This window comes from Pipra filicauda, unplaced genomic scaffold (genome assembly GCF_003945595.2).
Source record: "Pipra filicauda isolate LSUMZ 115617 unplaced genomic scaffold, ASM394559v2 scaffold63_size3267554_pilon, whole genome shotgun sequence".
In the NCBI taxonomy this organism is placed as follows: Eukaryota; Metazoa; Chordata; class Aves; order Passeriformes; family Pipridae; genus Pipra; species Pipra filicauda.
In genome coordinates this window covers 2760638-2787863 of record NW_024104798.1, presented here as the reverse complement: position 1 = coordinate 2787863, position 27226 = coordinate 2760638, and the positions used below count along the sequence as shown (strand labels likewise).

Here is a 27226-nt window from a genome sequence, read left to right as displayed (position 1 = left end):
GACCTTCTAAAGATTACCACGCTCCAGACTTCTCAGGTTTTCTCCTGCTTGGTTTTTTGGGGGTTTTTTTTGAGTGAAAGTGAGCATTTTTTTCTCAGCTTTACTAACTTTTGCTGCTTATCTCCTATGTGAATCAAGGACAACCTTCCAACACTGGCAGTTGTCTGCTACAATGGCACCCAGCCATAAAACACTGTTCAATTCTACAAGTTAAATAAGCATCAGAAATAAAGTTCTGCTAAGGAAACAAAAATAGGAGCAGTTTTTTTATTCATAGGTTTCAAACCAATAAGGAACATTCACCATCATGATATTAATATAGACTGCTTCTATGGCAAGCACTCACTTTATGGCAGTTTTTTTAGGGATTTTCTCCAAAGCAGGCATCAAGGGCTTGCATCAAACCATCAACTGTTCCAAAAAGGTAATCAAAAAAGCAGAGTTCGGGGATGAGTCATTTTCCTTTTCAACCTGAACCCTGTCTGCTGCCACACATGGAAGTCTGCCCAAGCTGAAAACAGTCTCCCCCAGAGCCGTGCACACCACCACAGAAAGGCTCCTCAAAAACAAAGATGGAATTCAACTATGTGTAGTCCACCAGGCCGAGGTTTTGTTACTTACAAGGCACAGCATGGCGATAAAGGTTGTCTCTAATAGTCTGCTGCAAGTCGTGATCCGGCGATCCTTTCTGAAACCTCTGGTTGAGATAATGTCGCAGATCTTTGTTCAGTCTGCTTCCTGCAAAGAAAAAACAGCCATTTATTTATTTCTAAATGCACACAATTAACATTTCCAATTGAGGCAAATGTTAGATTTCCATTCAGAGTCCCCTAAATTATGCCATGCTGACTTTACGAGCGGAGGCTCATCTTCCTCTACAAATGGCTAATTACCAAAAATAACTCGCTGTAAACAAGAGGTCTCTCTTGTCTCATAATGCATCTTTCTTCCTGTGGTGTTAAACAGATCATCATTCCCTTTTATTACTTATTTGTCTGAGCAAATGGAGAAAGACAGATGATGGGAAAAAAGAAAAATAAAAAAGGTAGAGTATTGCTTTTGCAACTCACTGGAGGGTGAGCTGGGCAGACAGACAGAAGGCAAAAGCTGCTCCCATTGGAGGTACTAATAAAGCTGAACGTGGTACAAAATCAAATAAGTGCTATACTTTGTATTAGTATCTACTACAGCCCACAGCAGGAGTTAGGAAAGAATAGACTGAAGGAGTTAAGAGCCAAAGTCCTTAAAAACAACAAAATAGCATCCAATGCTTTTCACTTAAATGTATTTATTCCCCCATTCAGTTTTGAACACTTTCAGAAGTGTGCCAGAATAAGATAAATGAGTTAAAAATAAAACAACAACCAAAAAAAAAAATGTAGCTGTTAATGATCAATGCCAGTTGCTGAATATCAAATCCTTTCTTGTAACAGCACATATAAGGTGAAGAAACTTAATGAAGTCTTTCCCCTCAAAATATTTCCAAGATGGGAATAGGGAATAACATTGACATTAATTTGACTGAAGAGCAAAAACAGGGATAGAAACTCTTCTAAAAAGGAAAGAAAAAAACACTGGAAAAGCTTCCAAAAAATGAAACCAGGATGATCAAAGCCAGGAGCAGTTGCAACACAAGGACCAAGACAGTGGGCTGGGATGCTGCAGCCTGTTGTGGACATCGGCCTCCAACATGTCCCGAGGTCAGCTGGGGACTGGGCACTCCCTGCCTCTCCCAACACAAGGACTGGGAGACACCAAGGAAAGGTAATGGGAGCCCGGTTCAAAATCATGCAGCAAGGGCAGTAGTTCACACAGGCTGTGCAGATCTCACTGGAGAGCACTTTCAGTGCAACAAGGTTATTGAGGAGACTCAAGGGGAAATGGAAAAGACAGACCCACTGGGGGTTGTAGAATCATAGAGTGGTTTGGAACGGATTTAGAACAGGTTGGAAGGGACCTTAAAGATCATCTTGTTCTCATCCCCTGCTATGGGCAGGGACACCTTCCATTAGACCAGGTTACTCAATGCCCCATCCAACATGGCCTTGAAAAGAAGGGGGTGTAGGAAATCCCTTGAGCTGAAAATTAATTGCTGGTGGCTGGGAAACCTGGGAAAGAAGTGGGGGAATATCAAATATCTTGCTCTTTTCCTTTCCTTTGCCAGGCATCTTAATTATGGCCTCAGCTGGAGCCAAAATGCTGGACTACATGGACCTCAGGCTGAACCACTGCAGCTGTTTCTGTGGTTTTTTATCATTTGCATTATGATTTTTTTGGATTATTGAGTATGTAATGCAGAGATCATCTCAGTGCTTCTGGACACTGAACATAGCACCACAGTTGCACAGATTCCTGGCTGGAGCCTCTAGGAATCACTGCAGAGCAAATCAAGAATAATAATACTGCAATGGAGTGCAGTTGGATGGTGGGATAGGGAGCTGGCAGCAGCACCAGGCAAAGGGTGACATGAGCAAGTGGAAACTGTGACATGCCCATGGACAGGATCAGCCTACCCGCCTACTGCAGCCCTGCAACATTTTAACATTGATGTTGGTTTAGAAACAAAACTAAACACAAAAAACCCCACTCTGTACTCTGCAGTACTAAGTCAAATTTTAAAAATAACTACGTGATTTGTATTTATGTTCTCCTGACAGCTTTTTTGTTTAATTAAATCTCTTACTGAAGAAAGGAAGGCTCAGGCAGCTATTAACAGAAGGAAAATTTTTAAAGACCAAGATGCTCATTACAGAAACTACTCAAACAACAAAACTGAAATTAAGGGAGATATAATTGGCTCAACACACTTTCCTGAGTGACCCCAGCAACATCCCTCACTCCAAGAGCAGATTATCAACCCATTTTCTAACAAAAGGTCTCCAGTTATTACACCATAAAACTGGTTTCCCACATAGGAGGCACCTGGAGGGTTTCGTAGACCTGTGGGCTACAGTTTTTCAATATCAGAGCTGACTTTCCAAACCTCAGATGTTTGATTTCATATCACATTGTTTTACTCCAGAGGGAGACTGGGCACAACAAAAAGAGTACCTGCTGAAATAATAAAGCAGTTCTTTATCTTTTAACTAAACAGTCCATATTTTTCTTTGCACAAGGTGGTTTTTCCTAGCAAAAATGGATAACTATGACAAACAGTTTGGACATAATGCAAGGGTTTATTCCAGTGGAGAAATTAATGCACTGAACTGCATGTATCACATAACGTAAACTTTCTCCCAAAATACTGTGTGATCCCTGGTTCAATGATTTATGGCAAAATAATATCTTGAGGTGAAAAAGCTCTGCTGAGCTAGGGCTTGTTTGACCACAGAAAATATGCAATTTACTGATGATACCTGCTTTTAGCTTCCCTCTGTGCCCATTCCATCTAGCATCTCAGTCTATTATGGCCCCGCTGGAAAGTTTGGTTATTTGGTTTATGCAGTAGCTGGGATTTCCCAGCTGAGTCACTGAAGCACTAGTTTAGAAGGCAGTTGCAAAAACAGGGGCTGTAGAAATACTTGCACTCACATGAGTGTCCCCTCAGGGAGCTCACAGCGATGCTTATTTCTATTACATTTATTTTAAGCGGGAAAGAAAAAAAAGGTGAAAAAAAACCCAACCCCAAAAAAGCTTGCTAAGCTACATTCCTGTTGCTAAATTCCAGAAAAGTCTTGACAAGAATAAAGTCTTCTTGCAGCCCTGACAATCTCTGTTCTGCAGTGGCTGAAACCACAGCTGTGAGTACAAGCAGGTTCACCCCACTCAGCTCACTCCACTACATGGCAGAAGAAAATGAGCTGACACAGAAACTAACTCTATGTAGAAAGCTGCCAAAGGGATCCAGCCTGGAACATGTTGGATTCTTTACCATTTCAAATGTTTCACTCCACTCTGATCTTTCCCAAGAATCTCCTCAAAGCTGAGAGGGCATGTTCTTGGTACTGGCATTATTTAGTAGATTCTAGTGGTAGATGCAAGTTTATGAACTCTGATATACTCTGAGCCTGAAAGGTATGCACCCATAATCCCTGAGAACCTAAAAAATATGCCAGCGACATTTCAGCAACCTCCTCTGTGCAAATCATAGCAGCAAAATTCATTCTGATCCTCAAGGGCACCGCTGGCTTGTGCAAACTCACCCTGAGAACAAGCCTCACCCTCTGATGGCTTCTGTCCAGACACCAGCCACCACCAGGTTGGGTGGATGGGCAGATGCCCAGAACCTCCTGCCTTTACGCAAAAGTCCTCCTTTTGTAAAATCTAAATCCATGTGTAAGTTGTGCTCAAGAAAATACCTGGTACCAGTTTCCTTAGAGATGAGCTGTGTTAACCAGAAGTATATACTGCCCTTCAAAATACTCCTCTGTTCTCATGGAGACTGGATTTTACATTTACTCTTTTGAGATTTGTTCTTCTCTGCTAAAGCATGTGAAGGGGTCCAACAGTGATAATAATGGAGGAACAAGAGAGACAACCCAAAACCAGCAGTTTTCGAAAGCAGAGGATACAGGTCTGAAGACCCACTGCTCAGCTCTTCCTTCCTGCTGGCCAGGACATGCTGAAAATCACTTATTTGCACACAGAAAAATCACTTTGTTATTTCTGTAATCAAAATTAGGCTGATAAATGTAGCTTTAGAAAATGAAACATACGAAAAAATGCAAAACTCATCAAAATTTACAAACTTTCATAAGTAAAACATGTTCAAAGGTTTTTGTTGCTCTTGCAACAGTTTCTGTCCCCTTTTTTCCCCACTGAACAAAACCAATGCCCCTATTTCATGTAAAGATACAGTCAGAGAACCAGCTTTTCACTGCTTCTCTCCCCATAGTACTACTCCAAATTTGCGATGTTTCCATTTTATTATCTGAATCCTTCCCTACCTTTGAATGAAACAAAGAGCAACTCACTAAATGGCTGCTTTTCTCAGTTATTCTTAATTATTATACTGTATTTTAGAGAACAACAATCATCCTCCCCCACCACTACATCACAACACCAATATTTGCGTAGTAAAAGGAAACTCAAGGGGGAAACATCTGTCACAGAAAAAAAATATTTACTGACATATGGTTTTCTGAGAAACAATAAACCCTCCTTGTCAGTTTTGTGCAGCTCAAAATGTACCTTAGATGGTTTTGTGATTAATGAAATATATTGACTTTTTCTAAACACATTATTTTCAAACCTGCAATTCTGTCACACATTTGTCCTCCAACAGTTACCTGATATGAAGTCACTCGAGAAGCTGTGCTCTGACACTTACTGCTACAATTCCCACTTTCTACAGGAAGAAAGATGCACGTGGGATCATCCAGCACCATCTTTGCTCTGTGAGAACATCCTCTCTTTGAGAGCAATCCCACCACCGAGCAGCAGTACAGACCTGGGGGCTGAAAGCCTCTTGCCTTATTGACATCTTGGCTTGCAATAAGGAAAGCAGACTGCATAAGTGACCAAGCAAAACCTGATTTTTTTTTTTCCAAGAAAAAGCTGAGTGTGAACATCGCAAGGCTGCCAGCACCTTCCTGCCAGCTGGTGGAGAGACTATGCCAGAACTGCGCAATATGTGTATTCTGAAGATATATTTTAAACTCATGTTTTATGCCTTTGGAAAGTATCATTTTATAGTTTATATTAATTACTGCAGCTGTTTTATCCCATTTATGTTTAGAGATGGTCATAGATAATCCTGATAAAGAGCCATACTCTGACAGAGCCTATAGGTGCTCGTGCAAAGATGGGTCAGGGTCAAGCCCGGGACACACTGGTCCCTGACCTATATTACACTCCTGTAAGCAGATTACACCAGTATATATTTTTTTGCTTTACCCTTCTTTGGGAAGGCTATCAATTGCTACATTCACAGGGGCTGATAGCATCTGAACTGGAAAAATCCATTTTCCATTCCTGAATTGCAGCAGAATGCCCCCTCTCTTGTCAGGAACTCTGTTTAAAGGCGTCTTTAGCAGAGGGATTCTCTCTGGGCAGACAAAGACCATTTCAAAACAACAGGGCCATGAAGCAATGAAAGGTTAAAGGCCTCACTAAAGGGATAAAAGTGCAATAGAGTCATCTGGATTAAGGCTCTCTCTCGCCGCCCTGATGTCTACATTGAGAGGGAAGGATTCAATTTTTTAAAGACACATGCTGGATTTGCAGTATAAACCCCTGATTGTAACATACTGTCTTTCATCTGAAGATCTCTATCTGGAGGTATTTAACAAACACTAATAAGTTACCATGGCTGGCAGGGTTTTACTTCTGTGCTACAAAACGCAGAACTGTAGAAAAGAGGAAAAAAACCCTACAAAAACCAAACAAAAAACCCCAAACCTTGCTCGTTTAGAGGCATGAGCAGAGAACCTGCAGCTCACATTTTTTAAAGCAGCAAGTGGACTTGAAATCTCAGCTGACTGGCCTTCGTGGTTGGGTGACTTCTCTCATGCTCCTCTTTCCAGGGCTGCTGCTCCTAGCAGAAGGCACTCAACACAAACTCATCTACAATTAGAGGCAAAATAGTTCCCCTTAACTATAAAGTACATTAAGTAACCCGGTTATAAATCTATCAACTCCCTTAAAAAAAACCACATTTTTTTAAGAAATATTAAAACATTAATAATGTAACTCAAGACAACTTCTCAATCTGTTGTTAAATCCTTACTAAAAAGTGGGGTGTAGACAGGGCTCCTGAGAAGCAGAAGACAGTTCTTAAAACTTTTCCATACAGCACTTAGCACAACAATAGTGCCAGGGTACCATCACTGTCTCTTACTAATACTTGCAATGGATTTTCATCAAGTCCTTGTGAAAAGGTGGCCCTGAGACTCACACATATATTTTGTTAATGCCTGGAGAGATTCTTATTATTCTATTTCTGGATCAATTAATAGGATAATTTTCATAGTAAGGTACTGGAGGCAGCAACCCATCTTAAAAATGAAGGCTGAGTAGATTTTTATCATGTAACAAGACTGCACTGGTAACCACATCATCAGAAAACATTCCTAATCCCAGCAGTTGTTATAGAAATGATAATAGTTTGTGCTACATCGTTTCAGTCTGTCCCATCCTTGTCTTCCAGCTGCTGTCCAAAAGTGATTATAAATAATGGGGCTATAAAAGCCATTCAATAATTAGAAGATTCATTGGCCATATGCCAGCAGTGACAAAAGAGAGTGATTTATGTAAGATGAGTCTGTCACATCTGTCAGATCACAGTTTCATTACGCCTGTGGCTTTAAGGTCACAGTTTAGCACTGTTCCTACAGCCATTTGTCAAGGGGGTGCTGGGGAGAAGAGGTGTAATACATCATGGTTTTGTTTGCTTTCTTGTTTTAACTACTAAGTAAATAAGTAAATAAAGTCCAGTACCTACATTTGTTATTTCATGTCTCTTGTGAGGTCAAAGATACAAGAAAACATTCATCATGGTTGGCCAGAGTTCAAATAAGATCACAAAGCACAAACATCCAGTTTAAAAGCCTTAAGCATTCATGTGGCTTCTTAAATTCAATATATACTAAGCATGTTCTGTCTTCCAGTCACCCATGAAATGAAGGCACCTTGTAAACCCGTAACATGTTGGTAAATTAATTGCTACTACATTTTCCTAACACAAGTAAACTTAAAAACCTTTTATGGCTCAGTGTTCTAAACTGATATATAAACATTGCCATGGGAGTTTCAGCTTAACAATTAACATGGCTCAGCAAACAACTAATTTGATCCCAATTCCATTTTCTCCTCTTTTTTTCTTCTAAACAAACAAACAAAAACACCAATGAACTTTTATTGCTGGGGACCAATACCAGTACTATAAAGTCCAGATGTTTGGATGTTCCCCATAAAAACTTCAATAACGTCATCTGTTATTGTCAATGATTGCTTCCATTCCAGCATGGACAGTCTCTGGTGAGAAAAACTACTGGTCTGAGGGTACAAACCGGATCTCTGTTGGAAATGCTACACACCCAGTCAAAGCCAGTATATTACTGTAATTTGTACCAGCCTCCTAGAGCCAGACTGCACACAGAAGAATTGCTCAGATCAGAGCCTGGATGCTGCCATTATTCTAACAAATCCATGCCACAACCAAAGCAAAATAACTGCTCATCCTTTACCCACCTCTTGAAGTAAAACATAAAACGCTTCCCAATTTTTATGCTTTAAAACCTTCTCAGAACAACAAAGCCTCATCCATTGCAAAAGCCTTCCAGTGGAAGGAAATTATGATAAGCTGGAGGGTTCTGCCATAAAGAATTGCACAAAGTTACAGGATGAACTACCTACACAGCAATAAAACTCCACTTTGATGGAGCATGGTTAAGGCTTCAGCAGCAGCCTGGCTGCTGAATCAGCAGCGAGCACTTCAGTGCAGCTAGTAATTCCTGTCTGGAGAATGAATAACACTTGTTACTTTATTACTAACAGAACTTCTTAAAATATTATTTTAGGTGTAAGCTGCGAATCTGAAGGAGATGTATTCACTCAAAACTTTCGGGTCGTGTTCAGAATCAGGCGTAACCAAGAGCTTTCTTGGCACGGTACCTTTGGTATCACTCTCAACCTGCATGGGTGAATGAACCAACACTGAAGTGGTAATTCAGCATTTGCTGCTACAGAAATGCACTTAACAGATCATAAATCCCTGGTGAAACTATTCTACGAGCACCTCACCTCATCTACTGCATTCACAGGGCGCTACCCCTTATTTTCTGTGCATTAATAGGGATTCACGTTTCTACTGCAAATTTAAACAAATAGCCTTTCAGTTGAGAAGTGCCAGAAAAACCCACAGAGCTCAGCCTTGGAGGTTGAAAAGAAAAAAATATTGTTATTTATACACCAGGCCTGAAAATTTTGAACATTCGTGACAATCAAACTTCTGTTGCCCCCAGCGGAATTCAGGCCATCAATACCAGCAAATCCAGCAGTAAGCCAAGCCTTACTCCACCTTTGGCCTCTTCAAGCTTCTGGCATCCTCAAAGTTCCAGCCCTGAATTCTTGAAGCTCTTGGGGAAGAAACTTTCCTTCACCCTCCAACATCTTTGCAGCCCAGGATAACCCTGACCTGGGATAGAGGGAGGCCACACAGCCACGATGGCACCCCCAGAAGGGGAGCATGGTCTGCTACAGGCAGACAAATCAGATCTTTCTATCTCAAGAAGGAACTATTTTATTACTCTCTTCCACAAAATACTGAGGTTTGAGTTTGGCTTTTTTCCTGTGCCTGAGCAGGTCAGTGTTGGCAGGTGACACAAATTACTGGGGATTGCTAAAGTTTGTGTTCACATGAAGCAAAAACTTGATGCTGTTGATCTTTGCCACAGCTTTGCTACAGGCTACAGCAGGTTTCAATGCAGAGGGATCCTGCCTTAAAGTAACAGCATGAAGAAGAATATGAGAACATTTTCTGCTCCTCTCTTCTTAAATCATGTGATACCCCTTTTGTGTCCATATGGATCCCGAAGCACCACAACACTAAATAAATGATGACATTTCTCCAGACAAAGTGGCAACCATATCTGCCCCAGTGAAGTCTAAGGAGGGAAAAATCTGATACATGTGATGTAAAAATATGGGTAGCTGAAAACATGCAGCTCAACAGCAAGAGCACATGACGAATAGAAAAGGGAAAAAGAAAGGTCAGCAGCAGTAATGAGTGCTGGCCTTAGATACCTCTAAAACACATTTGAACTGGCCAGGCACAGAGCTTCAGAAACATGACACTGGTGCTTCCATCCATATGGATGCTGGCAGATGTAGAGCCAGCCAGGGTGCTTCACAGGCATAGTTAATTATGAACCCAACTAACTATTAAGAGCTGGAGATTAACCACTCCTACACTGCTACTGACTCATAGGAGACCTCTTTTCTTCCCTCCGTGCCATTCTCAAAAAATGCTGCAAGCTCCCAAACTCTTGCCTCAGCTTTTTGTTTTCCTTGTTCACTTTGAAGAATCCATAGACACACCACAAGGAGAGAGTCCAGAGTGTCAGGTGGTCTCTGGGAATGACAGTAGAGAGCAAGATGAGCCAAGGTGAGAGAAGGGACCTACTGGGATGACAAATGCAGAATATTTTCCTAATAAAATGAAAAATCTCCAAGATAAAACTACAATCCTGATTAACAGCCATTAATATTAACATTAATACTGATCAATGTTTTCACAGGAAAGCTCAGGGAGGTAAGTGTGCAAAGAACAAAGTAATGCAACATTCTCTAGACCTGTTTTCAATGAAATTTGGATTAGCATCATGCTAAATACTTTAGACAGTTCTGTGGCCAGATCAGTGTTGAACCAGAGTTGACTGACAGTCAAGCTGCAACATTAAAGCTATGTCCATAAATGCTTCCTCTTGGCAGTGACCTTAAACCAAGCGCCCTGAGCAAAGCCTCAGCTCTGCAAAACTTTGCAGAAAGCCAGACCCAGAGGTGAACTTAGAGAAGCAGAGACATTCCTCTGAGGAAGGCTTTCTGTCTTGCCACACAAAGACACTGCTGTGTTGGGGCATTTTGCACTGCGTGTTCCAGCAAGAAAGAGCAATGAGGAGTACGGAGCGGTCAATAGTGGCAAGAATCGTTGATGCTGCCACGTAGGCTTTTTTAAAAAAAAAAAAAAAAGTAAGAAAGAAAATAAAAAAATCCCTCCTACACAACTGAAGTGAATGCAGAATGAAGCCATTGTAAGAGAGTGCCATGGGATGCAGCCTCTTTCCACGAGCGGCTCTGAAAGATTGAGGCTGAGCGGCTCACGCCCCGTCTGCGCTGAGCCTTTCCATCAATGAACACAGACCAGGCTATGTGAGCAACCCAACCTTCCGGTCATACCTCATCAGGAACACACAGCCTGCCTGGGAGCCACACAACAGCGTTTGTCACTGACACCTACTCTGTACAACTGTGTTGTGTGAAGCAACCTGGATAAGGGAGCGTTGTTTCTTTTCCTTCACTCCGAGTCTCGAGCTGCCAGCAAGCCTTGCCTTTTCTGGGATGCAGGGAGGGCTTATGGGAGGCAGCAGAAGTAGGGCATGGGGTGAAGAAGAAAGTCTAGCTCGAACAGTAAGAAAAGGAAAATCAAGACGAAAGGCACTTGCAGTCTTTCACTCCAAGGAAACGACCCGCTTCTGGAAATGAGATGCATATCTCTGTATGTCTCCTGAAAGGAGTTACCATATGTTCTAAAAGCAGGATATAATATTTGAGCTGTAAAAGCCAAATCAGCTTGAGAAACAGACGGCATTACAATGCTTTAGCAGAACAAGCCCCACATAACAATATGCCAACAAACTCATTTTCTAGAATGGCACTAGGAAAATATTTGCAAAATCTGAAACCCATTCCCTAAATACAGCATTTGGTTCTTCCAGAAAAATGGGAAAAAAGTTACACATATGCCAGAATTGGGGGATTTTAAGTAGCTATTCGTATTCTTTGATTTTTTGCTTGCTTTTCTCCATAATTTAGGCATGGATAGTAGGTTTCGCTGCTCTTTTTTAAACCTCAAACTCCTTCAGCAGTCAAGTCATTCTTGTTCCTCCTTGATTGCTGGAGGGACAAACTCCCATATTGCCCAGCCAGGTCACCTCTGAATACTAATCACAGCATTACAGTTTTTCACTCTGACCTCACGGGCTCCGGGGCACATGTCAATATTAACAGCCTCATTTCCAGAGGCACTGAATACATAAAATCTAATGCTGAGAACCTGTGATTGTCAGGCCATAAACCACACACTAAATGCAGATATTGTCAGAACACTAGAATTTTGATGCTGCTTTTTTAATTTTTTTTCCCCCCCCTTACAAGTGCCTCTATCACATAAAAAATGGCCTTCTTGGAAGAAACCAGCTACAAATCATAATGTGTCCAAAGCATCTGCCAACTGCTTTGGCCTGTTCTCTGGTGTAGTTGGATGATACACACTCAGGTGCACCAGTGTCTCACCAAAGAAAAATAAATTATTATTTTCCTCTGCAATACACCCATCTACAGAGGGTTACAGGTTAATTTTCCAACTTCCTCCAGCAATTTCCCAGAAACGAGATTTTTGAAGAAACAAATAAAATCAGAAACAAGACTTGCTGTGGTCTATCCGTAGCAAATAAAGGTCCTGCTCCTACTACACTATTTTCAAAGAGCACAACTAAGCTTAACTTCAGATGGACCTGCTTTTTTCTTTTTCCTATTTTAAATGTAATTACACACTTGTGTACACACAGAACAGACACCGAACTACAAGCATACAGTACAAAAAGAAGCACACAGGCAACAATGCTTTGCAATTCAGAAAGTCAAGCTCTCAAAGCTGAAAATAATTATGAGCTAAATCTGTTGGGAAAAAACATTTAAATGGAAAAACGTGTATAACAGTTGGGAGCTGTTGAAGCACACTTTACAAGAGGCACAAGAAGCCACAAAAATGGAATAATAAGGTCACACTGGTTTAAAAAACAACCTGGCTTATAGGGAAAGTGACTGCAGCTTTTTTCAATTTCGTCTTGAAGACAAAGGGAAAACAAGATCTAAGCAACTGGACTAGTTCTGTTTAATTATTCTAACTGCAAATACGTTTGTTTTATTTTTATTTCACCATTACAAGTGTCTTCTGAGGGTTGGAGGATATTCTCCATCCCTGGAAAATGTTACATCAAGATTGAATGTTTTTCTTGAAAAAACATGTTCAAGTTTAAAGAGAAATTGATTCAAACTAGTTCTATAATGGCCTGAGCTATTACTTGGAAATGTAATTTAGGAAGATAGTGTTGAATAGTCCGGTAAAGTATCTGGAAGAATGGGGAATTTAAAAGAGTTCAGAGCAAAACAATGCCATGAGCTGAAGCTTTTCAATCAGCTGACTGAGAACCTACACAAATTGAGAAAACCTCAGTGGTAAAAGGAGAGTGTTAACATGACCATTCTGTTGTAAAAGTAATTCAATACACAGCATTGTGGGCCTCCCTTTTGTGCAGGAAATGGGACTGAAATTCTAAAATAAGACTTTACAGCACTGACAGAATAAATGAGTTGGATGAAGCAAGCAAGAACTACGGCAGTCCAGTTTGTTATGGGTTTTAATAAAGTTCTACTATATCTTATTGGCAAAAGTCAAAACTAAGAGTGAATGAGGGCAACTTCCACACACAGTCATGTAAAAAAAAAAAAAAAGAAAGTTCTGATTTTCAGGCCTGTCTCTTGCACATAGAGCAACCCTTCTCTTCTGTAACCTCCACATTAAAGGCTAGTCAATGACAACATCTAAAATATCAAAAAACTCACATTTGAAACAAAAAAACAAGTAACTTGAATAGCCTTGGTCTCCAACATAAATTTAATACCTCATATAAAGCAAGTTTGGCAATAAAAAAAAGTACATGAAAAAACTTACTAGGCTCTGTAATAAATATCTTTTTTGCCTTGGTCACAAGGTCTTGGTTTCTTAATGAGTTTAGGAGTGCCTGTATCATGTTTCTGTCACTCCAACTTTCCCCCCCAAGAAACAAATATGAATATTACAGATGGTAAACCCCACATTTTCTTGAACAGGAAATAAATGTTTATACGTGGTATATAGCAAAACATACATTTCCAGAGACAATAGCTACAAGATTTAGACTTCTTAGTGCAGGAATTTTTAATGGAAAACACATTTTTGGGCATAAGAATTTTAATTACAAAGAAACAGCACACAAGTTGCTCCTTTAGATTTAAAGCAGAGCAGTTCTGCAGCAGAATCAAAAAGACATGGTCTCTTTTGGTGAAAAACAGAATACTGGAATAAAGAGAGAAACACTTAACTCAGGCATGTGGCGGGTTAGACATTTCCACAGAATGCTTTTGATCACAAAACGACATTTGTCAAAAATGAAGATATTTCTCAAGAACGTGACATTTCTGCAGAAATCAGACATAGCTCTGATGGTGCCTTTTCCAATCATGCCTTAGCCTCCCAGGCTACTCCTGCCAGTGGTTCATATGTTTCCAAGCTCAGTCAGTCAAGCCCATCTTCCTATCTCTCCCCTTCTCACAATCTTTAGACAATGCATACAGCAGGAATAAGAATTAGCACACCAATCTGAAGGTGTCTTGTGAAAGGCTACCGATACCCAGGCTTGATCTTCACACTGCCAACAAAAAGAGAACCAAAGCACCAGCTCAGTTTTGAAAACACACAACAAAAATTGGTACCTCCAGAATGAAGTTTCACAGATTCTGGTTTGGTAGAAAAGGAAGTACAGGCCTTTGTGGCAAGTGAACCCTCCTTTGTGTGAGCACATCTACTTAGCCGCAGGCATCTCACCCTAAAAAACAATTAACTGGAAAATACAAGACCAGAAGTGGTCAAAATAACAGTTTCCCAGAAGTCAAAGTGGAGGGAAACACTGGTTTCATTCCCATAACATTACTCTTTCCAGCAACAGACTTGGTGGTTTTCTTGCATATCCACAAAAAAGGGCTTTTGTGAAAGATTAACAGAAAAAGCAGAGATGAAATGTTTAATCAGGCTTTCCTGATGACTTTGGCATCATGGGACTTTTCCCATTTTACAGGACACAAGTAGACCTGACCATGCTTTATGCCCATTTTTGCCAGCAAGTGTTGGCTTTCCAAACACATGGTTCTAAGCAATTTGCAATTCTGCCAGGGAATCTTCATGCTCAAGCATCAGCTTTACTGTCACTGCCATTAAAACCAACAGCCACTTTATTTTTTAAATTATTTTGATAAGCATTCTGACGATCCAGCTAAAGATAACAAGAGAGGCAATAGAAAGCAATAAAAATCAGCATTAATTGTCTAAATACTAATTCTTCCTCAAGGTTTTATTCTTTAATTTTTGAGAGCTCTCCTTGTACTTTCTCGGTTGGTTTGCCAACAAACATTTTTCAGCCCCATTTAATCAAATGCATTTGGATGGAGGTCTCTGACTCTGAAATGGAAAGCTCTAATCAGCTTATCCTCAAATTCATTTTATGCTTCTCTCACTTTTGGTAGTGCATAGTCAAAGCCCTGGAATTTCTGCAAGGCTGAAAGACTTTTTAAGCAACACAGGCACACCGAAGCCTCTTGTACTCCATCTACAACTGGAGGAGAAAAACAAGCTCTAGAGGTCTAAACTGATCCAGCAAGAGATGCAAGGAAGCACAGTATGGGCCTCACATTTCTGCTGAGTGAATGTCACTGTGGTTTCTGCTTTTATGTTACTTTGGGACTTCCTAAAGCTCTACCTCCACTCATTAAGCCATCAGGAGTTTTTCTGCTGACTTAAAAGGACTCTGGGTCAGAACCTCCCAGCTTGGCAAGAAGAGATGTCAGACCTATGGCATGCAAAAGGAATAGCTATTTATCAAAGGAGCAGTCCAGAATAATGCACTGTTCCTGCTTGAACACAGTCCCACTGTCCCACTTTTAGAGTCTGAACCAGCATAGATGAACAAAGGAGGAACTTTGGAAGACAGGTAGGTTTTTAAATAGAATAGAGCATTATGCACAACAGGCATCCTGGGGCCACAGATGAACAGTTAACAGAGGGGACTCAAAATCCCAAGTCTCCTCCAGACAGGATTTCTGCACTGTTGTCCCCAGCTTTATGCTCTCACACTCCCCGGTTAAAAAGCCCCATGGCGAGACCCTCAGGTTCCTAGAAATAAAGTCTGTTGCTGTTTCTTAGTGAGTCTAGCCAGGTTGGCATGGTAAATCCACCACCTTTGACATGTGTTTTCTCATACTTCTCTCCTGGGAGTTTTAAAACTGTATGTCAAAATATTAGTTAATTGGTCTAATTTTACGTTTCTTTGTTTTTGGCTTTTCCTTTCAGACACAGCCTGTTTGACAATCAAGCTTTTAAAAGGAGCTTAGGAGAGTGGTCCTTTTGTGATACAATGCTCCCCGGTCCTGCCTTTCCACCTGTGCTCAGACCCAGAAGTTCCACTCAAACAAGGTACATCCACACCATGTACACACAAGCCTACACTGCCAGCACATAAATGGCAGATGCATCTACACAGGCTGACAATTGATTTACTCATAATTTGCAACCCTTTGCAAAGGAACTAGACTTCCTAGCAATCAATGAGAAAATAACCTTGTTAGCAAATAAGCCAAGGTTCTTTTAAATTAATCAGTTCTTTTTCATCCAAACAGTATAGGTAATGAAAGAGATGGTGACATTTTACATGACCTATAAAAAGTAGTGTTTCTATTTTAGGCTCTCCTTCGTATGGGTGCCAGGATGATTATGTTTTGTTTACTGGACAAAATAATCTCTTATTTGTTAAGGCTTGAATGCAATTTCATACAGTACAAAATCTTATCTTCTATTGTCTTAATTATCATCTGGAGGGTTGAAACATGAGACGATAGCACAGAGTAAAATGAATATTAATGTGTTCTCTCTGCAATTTAAAGAGAAAGGACTTGGAGTTTTCTTTTGCCCATGTGCTTAACATGCCACAGCAGAATAGTGAATTATATCCCATTTAGCTGTTATTGTTTCTCCAAGTAGCACGAAGAAAACAGACATCAGACTCCCTGCATTACAGGTGTTCAAACACACAACCTTTTCCTCTAATTTCCTTTTACATCATTTGCTCAAAAGTTTTAAAATGTTTCCTACTTAGAATGGTGTGCAAGGCTATGCCACTGTTTTTAAAGTTCTTTGTATGACACCTTTGTCACCTACAACATGTTCTCATGTCAGCCTGAAAATACAAGCAGCAGGAGCCTTTTCTCTCATTTACCTCATTTGCATCCTAATAGCCAGAGAATTCAAGCATGGAGGAAAAAAAGGTGCATGTATCCCGGGAGGAGATGGGGAAAAAAGAGAAAGTCTTGGATGGTGAACAGTGCACAGTGACTCCTTCCTAGGTAGAAATCAAAGGGAGCTTAATGTGCTGATTTTAAATTAAAACAATCGTAATGCATGGCCTGACTGGTTCAGAGTGATTCCAAAAGTATCAATAGGAAGCGAAAAAGACAGCACTCAGATGCAATGCTACATGGTTTAATTCTTTTGCAGTTTCATCCTGCTGTATCAGCACTGACCTTTCCAGGTCTGAAAAAGAACCGAGAAAAACAAAAACGTTTATTCTCCCTTTTTTTGAACAAAAAGAGGAATTGCATTAGACTTTTTTGGGGGGCTTCATACACACTGTTAGAAATTGAAAAGAATAAGCAAAAATCAAGAAAGAGAAATATCAATTAGAAGAAGATTGGTTTCCAAATTTGTGCTGATATGGCAGTCAAGCTGTATTGACCAAAAAAAAAAAAAAAATATTTCTTCAGAAAGAGAAATTTAAGTTACCCAAAAACATAGAAACAAAGAGTTTGTGCAGCTAGAACTCCTTTTTAATTTACTTTTCATGCAAAACAAAAATGCACTAGGCATATGTGTCTCTATGGCACCTCGCACCCATTAGGAAAGTGAAGCAAACGTTTCAGGTTTGACTTGGCCCTTGCGGACTCCAGGGTCAAATACAAACACAGCAATGATCATACAAAAAATCCTTTTCCCCTAGTGCCGTTTTATGCCGTGATTATTTTAAGGCCATTTTACATCTAAACAACTGCATCAGTTTTTTTCTCTTTGAGGTTCTTTTAGTTTGTTTTAACTACTTTGCAAAATCCCCAGATGCATAATTCTGCTTTAGCAGCTGCAAATTCAATCAAGTGGATTAACTTCATGCCCACCTAAGTGGTGTTCAGAATACAAAAACATTCATCATCCCAGTGTTTCTGTTGCAGCCTAGATTCACTGAAGGATGAGACAAAAGGAAGACAGCCCTGTGCACACGTTGTGACACTGTTCGGATAATCCCACCTGCGGCAGGAACACTGTTGGCACATTCCCTAAAGCCAAGGAGCCACAGCCTCCTCTGACCAATGGAATCCTCTCCAATATATTCACCATGTAGAATTAGAGATTAAAAAAGTAAGAAGTGGGGTTTAAAGGTATTAAAAGTTTGAGGAAACTGCTCCAATTAGCAACAGAAGAGTGTGAATTAGGTGCTAATCACTCCACTCAAACCTAACAGGAGGTGAGTGGATGGGATCTGAGGCTCCTCATAGCTCCAGTTTATGGTTGTGGAAGGAAGTTTGCAGTGGTCTGGCCAGAACCGGCCTCCCCCATGGCACCAGCACTGCACTCATGGGGAGCAGAGCACTGAGACTTTCTTTCCACAGCCAGCAGCTCTAGAAAACTCCACACTGTACTTCTGCCCATCTCACACAAGCTTAAAAAACTCCAAGTCACCACTACCTGTGCAAGACCTCATATACAGAAGTCCTCCTACTATATTTCCAAACTGTTTAAACAAACACCCAGCAGCAGCCGCAGAAACACAAATATCTTCTGTTTATTGGATGACATAGGACATTCCTACCTGAGCACTCCAAATAACAATCAACACCTGTATACGTACAATGCTACTTGCTACAGTCAAAGAATAAGGTCACTCAAAAATATCCATCTAAAAAAAAATTTAAAAATAAAGAAAAAGATGAAAAGGACAAAAAAAAAAAAAGTGGAATTAACAGCCAAACACCAAACAACTGAGAATGCAATTAAGCTGACTGAGGTAAACCAAGAGCAAAACCTATCTGATAAATGATCAAATCATACAGTCTAGCAGATTAGTGTCTACTGAACAGAAGGGCTGAAGAACACAGACACTCCAGTGTGATAGCTACAAAGCAGAGTTTAATGAAATGATAAGCTATTTAAGTAAAGCATTCACGGCTATGACAATTCATTTGCACAAAGTGAAAATAGAGTAGAAATTTGTCAAAGTGCAAATACAACAGTAACCTATTGACACAGGGTCAAAATGTGAAGGGGAGAATCAAGTTCAAGACACCAGAGCTACAATTACTGCAGTGTTCTTATAACAACATTTCTCTCCTTACATTGCCATTTGCCATCAAAAGGTAGATCTAAGGAACTCATTAACATGAAGAAAACCAAATCAGACATTACTGAAAAGGAAGTGAAAAATATCCATCTTATAATTTGAATTAAGATTTCCTGCTGGAGATCGCCTTTATCTTTCCAGGCAAAGTAGCAAAGCGATTCTGTAGAATTTAACTGAGAAATAAGGCACACAAAAGGGCTGTTTATATGCACATCTCAGTGGAAGATACACAGTAGAAATAAGTCCTCTGTACAAAACCGAGCATTGCATATCAAACAACACTGCCATTGCTTACCTATGAAATATCATATTTATGTCACTGCTTACCTATGAAATATCATATTTAAATTTGTTTCTAGGGAAACTCACATTGCATTCCCCCAAAAATGTAGTTATTTTTACATTAATACAGTTATGATACACTAAACATAAATATATCTATGCCAAAGCAAAAGGAAGTACTTGTATTTCATTTTGAAAGTCATTGATCTGGTTAAGACATTGGTATTTTGACCACCAGGTTTAATTTTGAAAGGATTTGAGCAGCTTTACTGTCCAGCAGCCACGAATAATTCTGTGCTTGAATACTTTTTATGGAAGCACACGAAGCAGAGCACCACTGCAACCCACAAAGCACAGGTCATTACTCTCACTAGTTTTATTACATGGGCAAATTATTGCAGGTTAAACAAACTATACACTTCTCTCAACCCATCTGACTTCTTTTGCTCTCTCTCTCCATATACACACATATTTTTCTCTGAAACATTTCAGTTTTCCTAAGCAACACAACAAATTGTTTTGATCTTCTTATGAAAGGAAAACAAATGGATTAGGGATTCTCCAAGTGCCCAACAGCATACATGCAATAGAAGCTTTTGAACACTTCTGCATCCCTTCAACAACCTCTTTCAATAAGAATTCACCTCTTGCTTCAGCCGGATTGCTTAAAGAAAAATCTGTTTCACACTACAAGCATTACAGCTCATACAACAGGAAGAGCTGCAAATATCAGGAGAAGGTTGACTTGACTTGGTTGATAAAAAGAACTAACCTGGAAGCGTTAAAGGCACACGTGCAAACAATACACAAAACTATTAACTCATTTATTTGGGATCGTGTTTAGTTCCCTCGGTAAAGAGAATAAAATGTGAGAGAGGACTGCAGGTGTTCAAAGGGGAAGCCAGAAAGATGCCTGACAGGTTTCAGTTCAGTTCTTCTATCAGCTATTCCAGGAACTTATTAATGTCAAAGGAGTTATGTCTGCATAAGCTAGAGGAGAGTCAAAGCACCAGTGTAAGCTGCCTGCAATAAAGACAGTTGCCTGCTGTGGTTGTCAGCACTAGGAAATCATATATCTCTGGATGGTGTCTTCTACAACTTTTTCCTTGTAATTCCTCACAATGGATTTTCTCCTCTTCTGCATTTTACATCTTAAAACTGTATAAAGCTTGCCAACTCCACCTTGGTTTTTCCTTCCTGGTAAATCATTAGAAATGACTGAAATAGTTCTGTGCAAATAAACTCACGGCCAACCCTTCAGCTCCCGTCAAATGCCATTCTGAGGATTATGTGCCCTGAAAATGGAAGTTGCACCCAACGCCTTCCAAGTCCTTCACCTAACCAAAGCAGAAGGTTTGATATTAAGCAAATTCCTGATTTCACAATGGATTTGCAATTAAATATCACAGGAAATGGTTTTTTTTTTGCAGTTTGACTTCAAATATGGTATGTGTCACAGTGTTGTGGGGGAACTGAAAAGAGAAAAGATGAAAACAGCACGGCTTGTCATCACTTCCATAATTTCATTGAGAAAATATTTCAGAAATATAAAACTGAATGGATGGGGTTTTAGGAAGACAAGGTTCTTTTTATTCAGTTTAGACAGAGCAGAGAGTGGCAAGAAAAACTAATGGATAAACTTCTTAACTACACTGAGGCTCGTCAGGGGTTTGAGTGTGCCCTTCAGCCTGCTGCTTTCTGGAAAGCTCCAGGCTGCCAAGTGAGTGATTTCTATTCTTATGGACTCTTCTGGGACCACACAGTCTCCTTTTACTGGTAGGGTTCAAATGTTGTGTTCCCCTTGCCAATACAGGATATAATGGTCCACAACTCAGAAAAAAAATAATTCTTGCTGTTTAAGTACACAGTGATCACAGAAGTATATGACAGAAGATGTGAGAGAGGTACAACTACATGATGGTGAGGACAATCTTTAAATAGAAAGGACACCTTTTTCCTAACTACTTTTTCCTTCTCCTTTTCTCTCTTTTTTTTTTTTTTTTTTTTTTTTTTTTGCGGGGATGGACTAAAAGAGACTGGATATTTTTCAAATACCCCACATATAAGTTATCCCATGTTTAACTTTATTGTGCCTTTCTTTTCTTTACCCAACCCTCCTGCCTGCTTAGATGAGAAGTTCAATGAACTATCAGTTACCTTCCAACATTATTCCTACAGTATCAAGCACCTTGAGCCTGATATGATACCAGTAGCAATATCCACAATACAAATACAGACGCTACACGCACACAGTTACATCCCTTTCTTCTTAAGGACAGAAACTTATTTTGGGCACAGATTTGTATCTGTTCTCAAACTTCTCAAAAAAAAAATAAATCAGACATTTCAGAAACAAGAAGGATCTTGGGAAACCCAAGTAAACACTGCTGTACATCCTCATGTGACTGTGCACAAGCAGTTTAATGGTTCCATTAGAGGCCAGTACCAGACCCCACAGCCTGTTTGCTTTGCTGTACAGAACTTAAAATAACCACAAAGAGCAAATGCCAAGAGTTACTGTTATTACCATATGTAAAGTGCAGAACAAAATGATTTCCCATCAGTTTTGCTATGAAGAGAGCACGATTTTAGGATTACAGCTTTCGTGTCAAATGGCATCTCTGAAATTAAAAGCAATTCAAAGGAGAACCATCTAATAAGACAACAACAAGAAAGCAAAGAAGTCTGCTGTAGCAACACAAAACAGCAGACCATACAAACTGGCTGAGGCATAAAGGCAGAATGTATCCCAGTCAATGTTAGAGAACATGGTTAAAATGGCTGAAAAGCTTATATCTTCTTCATTGTAACATATTTGAGATCTGAGAACATCTTGAGTTCCTTATTAGCTGCAGTAAAAATGCCTTTAGTAAAAGGACACAGAAAATTACTAACATGAGTTTGAAACTTTTTTCCCAATTGCAGGATTCAAGTCACATCTGACTTGAATGTTACTTCTGTGATCAAAAAAAATCATAACACCACTATGTTTTTAAATATATATACACGTGCATCTGAAAATATACTGTGGTTATAACCTGTTAGGAAGTCCTGTCTGTAATATACATTGTGGACATTAACACAATGTATTCTTACATGCAGGGCAGGGAAGCACTCATCACTCTATATATGAAAGATTTTGATTCAGGACATGTGGAATGCATGCAGGCAGAAGAGGAGGAGAAAGACCACTGGAGGCCACTCAATTGCTCAGCCCAAGTGCTTTTACACTCTTGGCCTTAGAAGAGCCATTGCAGCGAGCAGCAGGGCCAGCAGTGGTCACAGAGAGCACTCAGTGACTGCTGAGGGTACAGATCAGTTCTAAAACATTTTGTTCCATTTAGATCCCATTCTCTCAGTGTGGTTTTTATCACACAGCACTATAATGATTCATTATGCTAAAAATTATTTCAAGACCAAAGACTAGAACTGTGCATTGAAATGCACAGGGCAACCATGAAAATCTCAAAATCTGTCAACAAATAAAGCTCATTTGGAAGAAATTGAATACAAAGGGCAGCTATGAAACCACTCAGTGTAGAGCAGCAGGGATTTGGTGCTGTGGCATGAACTTGAAAGTAACTGTCAATTTGGGATTTCGCGTGTGCACTGAGTCCTGGGGGGCATCAGGCAATGCAACACCAGCTGGAAAGGGAGGGGATTGTTCGGCTCTGCTCTGCACCGGTGCGGCCTCACCCTGAGATCTGGGGGCAGATTTGAGCACCACACTATAAAAAAAGACATTAAGCTATTAGAGAGCACCCAAAGGAGGGCCATGAGGATGGTGGAGGGTCTGTAAGGGCTGTATGAGGAGTGGTTGAGGTCCCTTTGTCTGCTCAGCCTGGAAAAAGGAGACTGAGGGAAGACGTCACTATGGTCTTCAACATCCTCACAAGGGGAATTGAAGGGGCAAGAGCTGATCTCTTCCCTCTCATGATCAGTGACAGGAAGGAAATGGTATGAAGCTGAGTCAGGGAAGGTTTAGGTTGCATATCAGGAAAAGGTTTTTCACCCAGAGGGTGGTTGGGCACTGGAACAGGCTCCCCAGGGCAGTGGACACTGCACCGAACCTGAGTTCCAGAAGCATTTGGACAATGCTCTCAGGCACACGTTGGGATTCTTGAAGTGTCCTGTGCAGGTCCAGAAGTTGGACTTCACGATCTTGATGAGTCCCTTCCAACTCAGCATATGATTGAAAGCCAAACAAACCTGTGGGTCTCAAGGCCAAACAGAGCTGTCTCCCTGAGATGGGAATCCAACCCCACCACAGTGTTACCACGTTTAGCCTGCAGCTAACTAGGAAAATGTTCACAGAGGTACGAGGTACACTGTATCTTGTAAGGGCAGGGAATCAATTCAGGTACAGATTATGCCTTCTTTTTTTCACACAGCGCCAGGTTTTGCTTGGCTAGATGGGTAACTAAATAAAAGGGACCAGTGGCAAAGTAAAAAACTAGGAAATTCATCTAAGTAGGTCACACTAAAATAGTCCCCAAAAAGGCATCAAAATTGTCATTTTCCTGCTCTACATGACTGGGCAGGCATTACTTTCCATCTGCCTCAATGGTAAGAGGGGATATGGCACCATACAGAAAATACAGCCAGAGACATTCATTCCTATTGCAAAGTCAGTATTTCTGCCAATTTATCTTTTTTACCACACAGATGAGAAGTTCTGGGTGGTTCAACTGCCTGCTTTGGTCACCCAAAAACTTGTACTAGTTATCAAGAAGTCATATTTAATACACTGGCATTGCTACACTGTTGTTAACCCAAGTGCTTGTATAAATCCATGTTATCTGAACACAAGAGAGAAGAAATGCATGGCATTTTTAAAGAAAAGCCATACATTCCCTCTCCTTTACTAAAAAAAATTTGGCCAGTTCTCAAAGTATCAACAGGCCAAGATAGATCCAAACTCTTTGAAGATATTGATTCACAGTTCAACTGCCTCAAGGACTTTTTTACTTGTAACAACAACCTTCAATAAAACGAGCGCCAATTTTTTTCTGTAATGCAAACTGTCAACTTCTGGAGGGCAAATGCTCTGTTTCCCACATTTCTTTCACTTTATTGTAGGCAAGGGGCTTTGTCCTGCTGAAGCACGGCTGGGAATGATTTGGTTGTCAGTCCAATTCACCACCGGTTCCAAGAGAAGAACCACTGTTTTTCCAAAACCTTTTTTACCTTGTCCAAAAGCCAAGAGGTAAAAAATGCTTTATGTTTTCTGGGTAAGCATGTTAAAGACAGAGTGTAAAAGTTTTACTGCAGTGGCATCCATTTACACAAGCAAAAGCACCACAGTTTGAATCTGGGCTGCCACTGCACATGCACCGCTATTCTATTTAATATTCTTTTCATAGCACTTCTAAGTACATTTGATCTCTTTGATAGCTTCTTGGCAATACTTTTTCATTAGAGTCATTATCTAAAAATCTTTTAATTTTCATTTTAATACACATAAACTCATTGCAAAGCTGACTTAAATACTGCTAAAGTCACTTGGAATAGGGAACTCAAATATGCTAAATTCTGCAAATTCTACCTGCTGAATACAACTTTTTGAACTGCAGATTGGATGAAATAAAGATGATGAGGAGGACATCAGTATTCTTGGTCAGTAATGGAAAGTTACTTTTCCCCTTCCCTAGTAAAGATTTCACCTTAAACAAGTCATCAGGGATCTTCAGTCTGCATTTAATAATTAGTCTTGTTTAGATATTCATTTCACAAAAGAATCACAGGCTGTGAATAAACAGAATAATCTTCCAAGCCGAATTTATTGGCATTGTTTTGTTCAATGGTGACTTTTGTGGATCTCAAATCCAGAGTTTTCATCACATACCCATAACATGATGAAAATTTGTCAAAGAAGAAAATCGTGGTATACCCTAGAAAATGCAAAGGCTTTAATGCGACAGATGCATTATCCAGAAGATCTACTTCTGAAAGATTTGCTCTTCTGCAACCTGAAAAAAGGCAAAGAAACCAAGTTCCTGGGAAACTAAGATTAGAGTCACATCTAAGTCATTGGACTAACTGTGATATGACTCATTTTAAATTGTTTCCACTTATCTACACCCTTGGGTTTTGCTATGAGACACACATTTTTTTGATATTTGGTACCGATTGTCAATTCAAATTAGACTAAACCGTAACAGCAAAGTCTGTGAGACCCTGGCTAGGAAGACTTTGAAAAAAACTATTACTTGATATACTTGAAAAATAAATAATATTCTGCTGCTTTGGAGAAACCCAGGATGGGAAGAGCAGAGCTGTCATCTGCTACAACAGAGATAAATTAACACGGCTCTGCCAGAGAGCCCAATATAGGACATTGTATTATGTACAGACTCAGGATGTCTTAATAGCTTCTTGCTCTCCTAGAAGCTTATAGCTCAGCCCAAATTCCACACACATAATTCTTCATCCTACATAACGAGGTGATTGTTGCATCATTGACAAATGCAGAGTAAAAAATTCAGGCTTTGGCTATGAAATATGCGAACCAAGAATCAAAAATGATTAAACCCAAGCAACATGAGAGAACTGATTTACTTTGCATTCATGAAATGTTAAGTCATTTACATAGCAAGTGTAGAAACATCTCCAACAACTACACTAACATCTTGCCTTAAAAAATTTCCCTACCCAGATGCTCTCATGTGAAAAGAATCAAGGTTGGAGTCTAAGTACTGGTCGAGGGGAAAAGGTGAAGTGCATGGAGGAGAAAATAAGACCAGACATCACAAAACATTTAATTGTAGTTTAACTGAAAAACCATTGTTGTTGCCTAGTGATCTATGGGTAATTTCTATTTACTAAATAAACTCAAGACTTACAGAAACTTCTCTGTCAATTTAATGATTTTTGCTGTTGTGAAGAACTAGAGTTTAATGTTAGAGAATACTCAATCTGACTCTGCTGCCGGTAGATTTTTAAAGTTACACAGAAAAAATAAATAACACTAATATTCTTCAAAATGTGACATGAAATCTTCCTTTCAGCAAAAGCTGCTATGTCATTCTGGGACACCCTCTGCAACAAAGCAACCCTACTTATACACTGCCTGAAAAGCACCAAAAAGTTAATTTACCAGCTGTACCTGTGACTCCAGCTGTGCCCAAACTTATAGCACAGCAGTGCTCAGGGATGCTCCTGTGCCCTGGGGCACGACTGCCTATACTATTAAGCTGTTAGAAGGATCCCCAGCACAATTCTGGCCTATGCCAACTACAATTTTCCCATGCAATCCCAGGCACAGTTTGAGAGCTGGCACCGTTTTGAGTCCTATGGGAATGTTTTGTAGGTTAAGAGACTTTTAATGGTATGGATGTGGGTCATTTTGTGCCAGCTGGCCTCAGCGCCCAAAACCTTCACAGGCACAGTTACAAGCACAGAGGTAACCTCTAATAAAATATTAATTGCAAAGCAAACATTGTTGGGGCAAGGGGAGCCCATTTTTCCCCACAGAAGGGGAGACATTTCACAACACTGAACGTTAGTAAGTTTTCTTTTTAAATAAATTCAGAGTTTGTTCAATGACAGCAATTTCCAGCATTTATCTCTTGGAATGTCCTAGAAACTCAAGCTAAATAAACAAAAGCTTGTATCATTGCAAGTGCTCTGATAAATAGCTGCTGAAAATTTCAATGCTTCTGATTCAGAGAGCTTACAGCAGCAAAGGCGTTTATATTCTGAAGCTACATTTGTAAATTGTTCAAGCATCATACCATGACAACAATCTTATAGGATAAAATAATCTTTAATAACAGGGAGAGTAAGTCTATATTCATGCTTCTTGCTTCTAACAAGCATCAAAGCTGACTGCCCGTGTGACTCAATAGCAGTCTCTAAGCACTAGATTTAGAGCCATAATGCTGCAAACCCTCACATATGCGAGCGACTTGGCACAGACAAGCTGCCTCACTTAACTGCTTCTTATTCTCCTCCTGTATCCCAGTCCTTCATGATACACTTTATGGACATATCTTACATCTTAATAGACCTTATTATTGTCAGTAGCACTC

General features: G+C 40.0%; 1 protein-coding gene across 18 annotated transcripts in view; it reads right to left on the bottom strand.

Moving 5' to 3' along the window:
* MAGI1 (membrane associated guanylate kinase, WW and PDZ domain containing 1) overlaps positions 1 to 27226 on the bottom strand; it is a 337673-nt gene that overhangs the window by 167850 nt on the left and 142597 nt on the right. For all 18 annotated transcript variants that reach the window (XM_039388377.1, XM_027722937.2, XM_039388374.1 and 15 more), the window contains exon 2: positions 622 to 738. In XM_039388377.1, coding sequence (XP_039244311.1) covers positions 622 to 738 — 117 coding nt within the window. The remainder of the gene's footprint in view (positions 1 to 621; positions 739 to 27226) is intronic.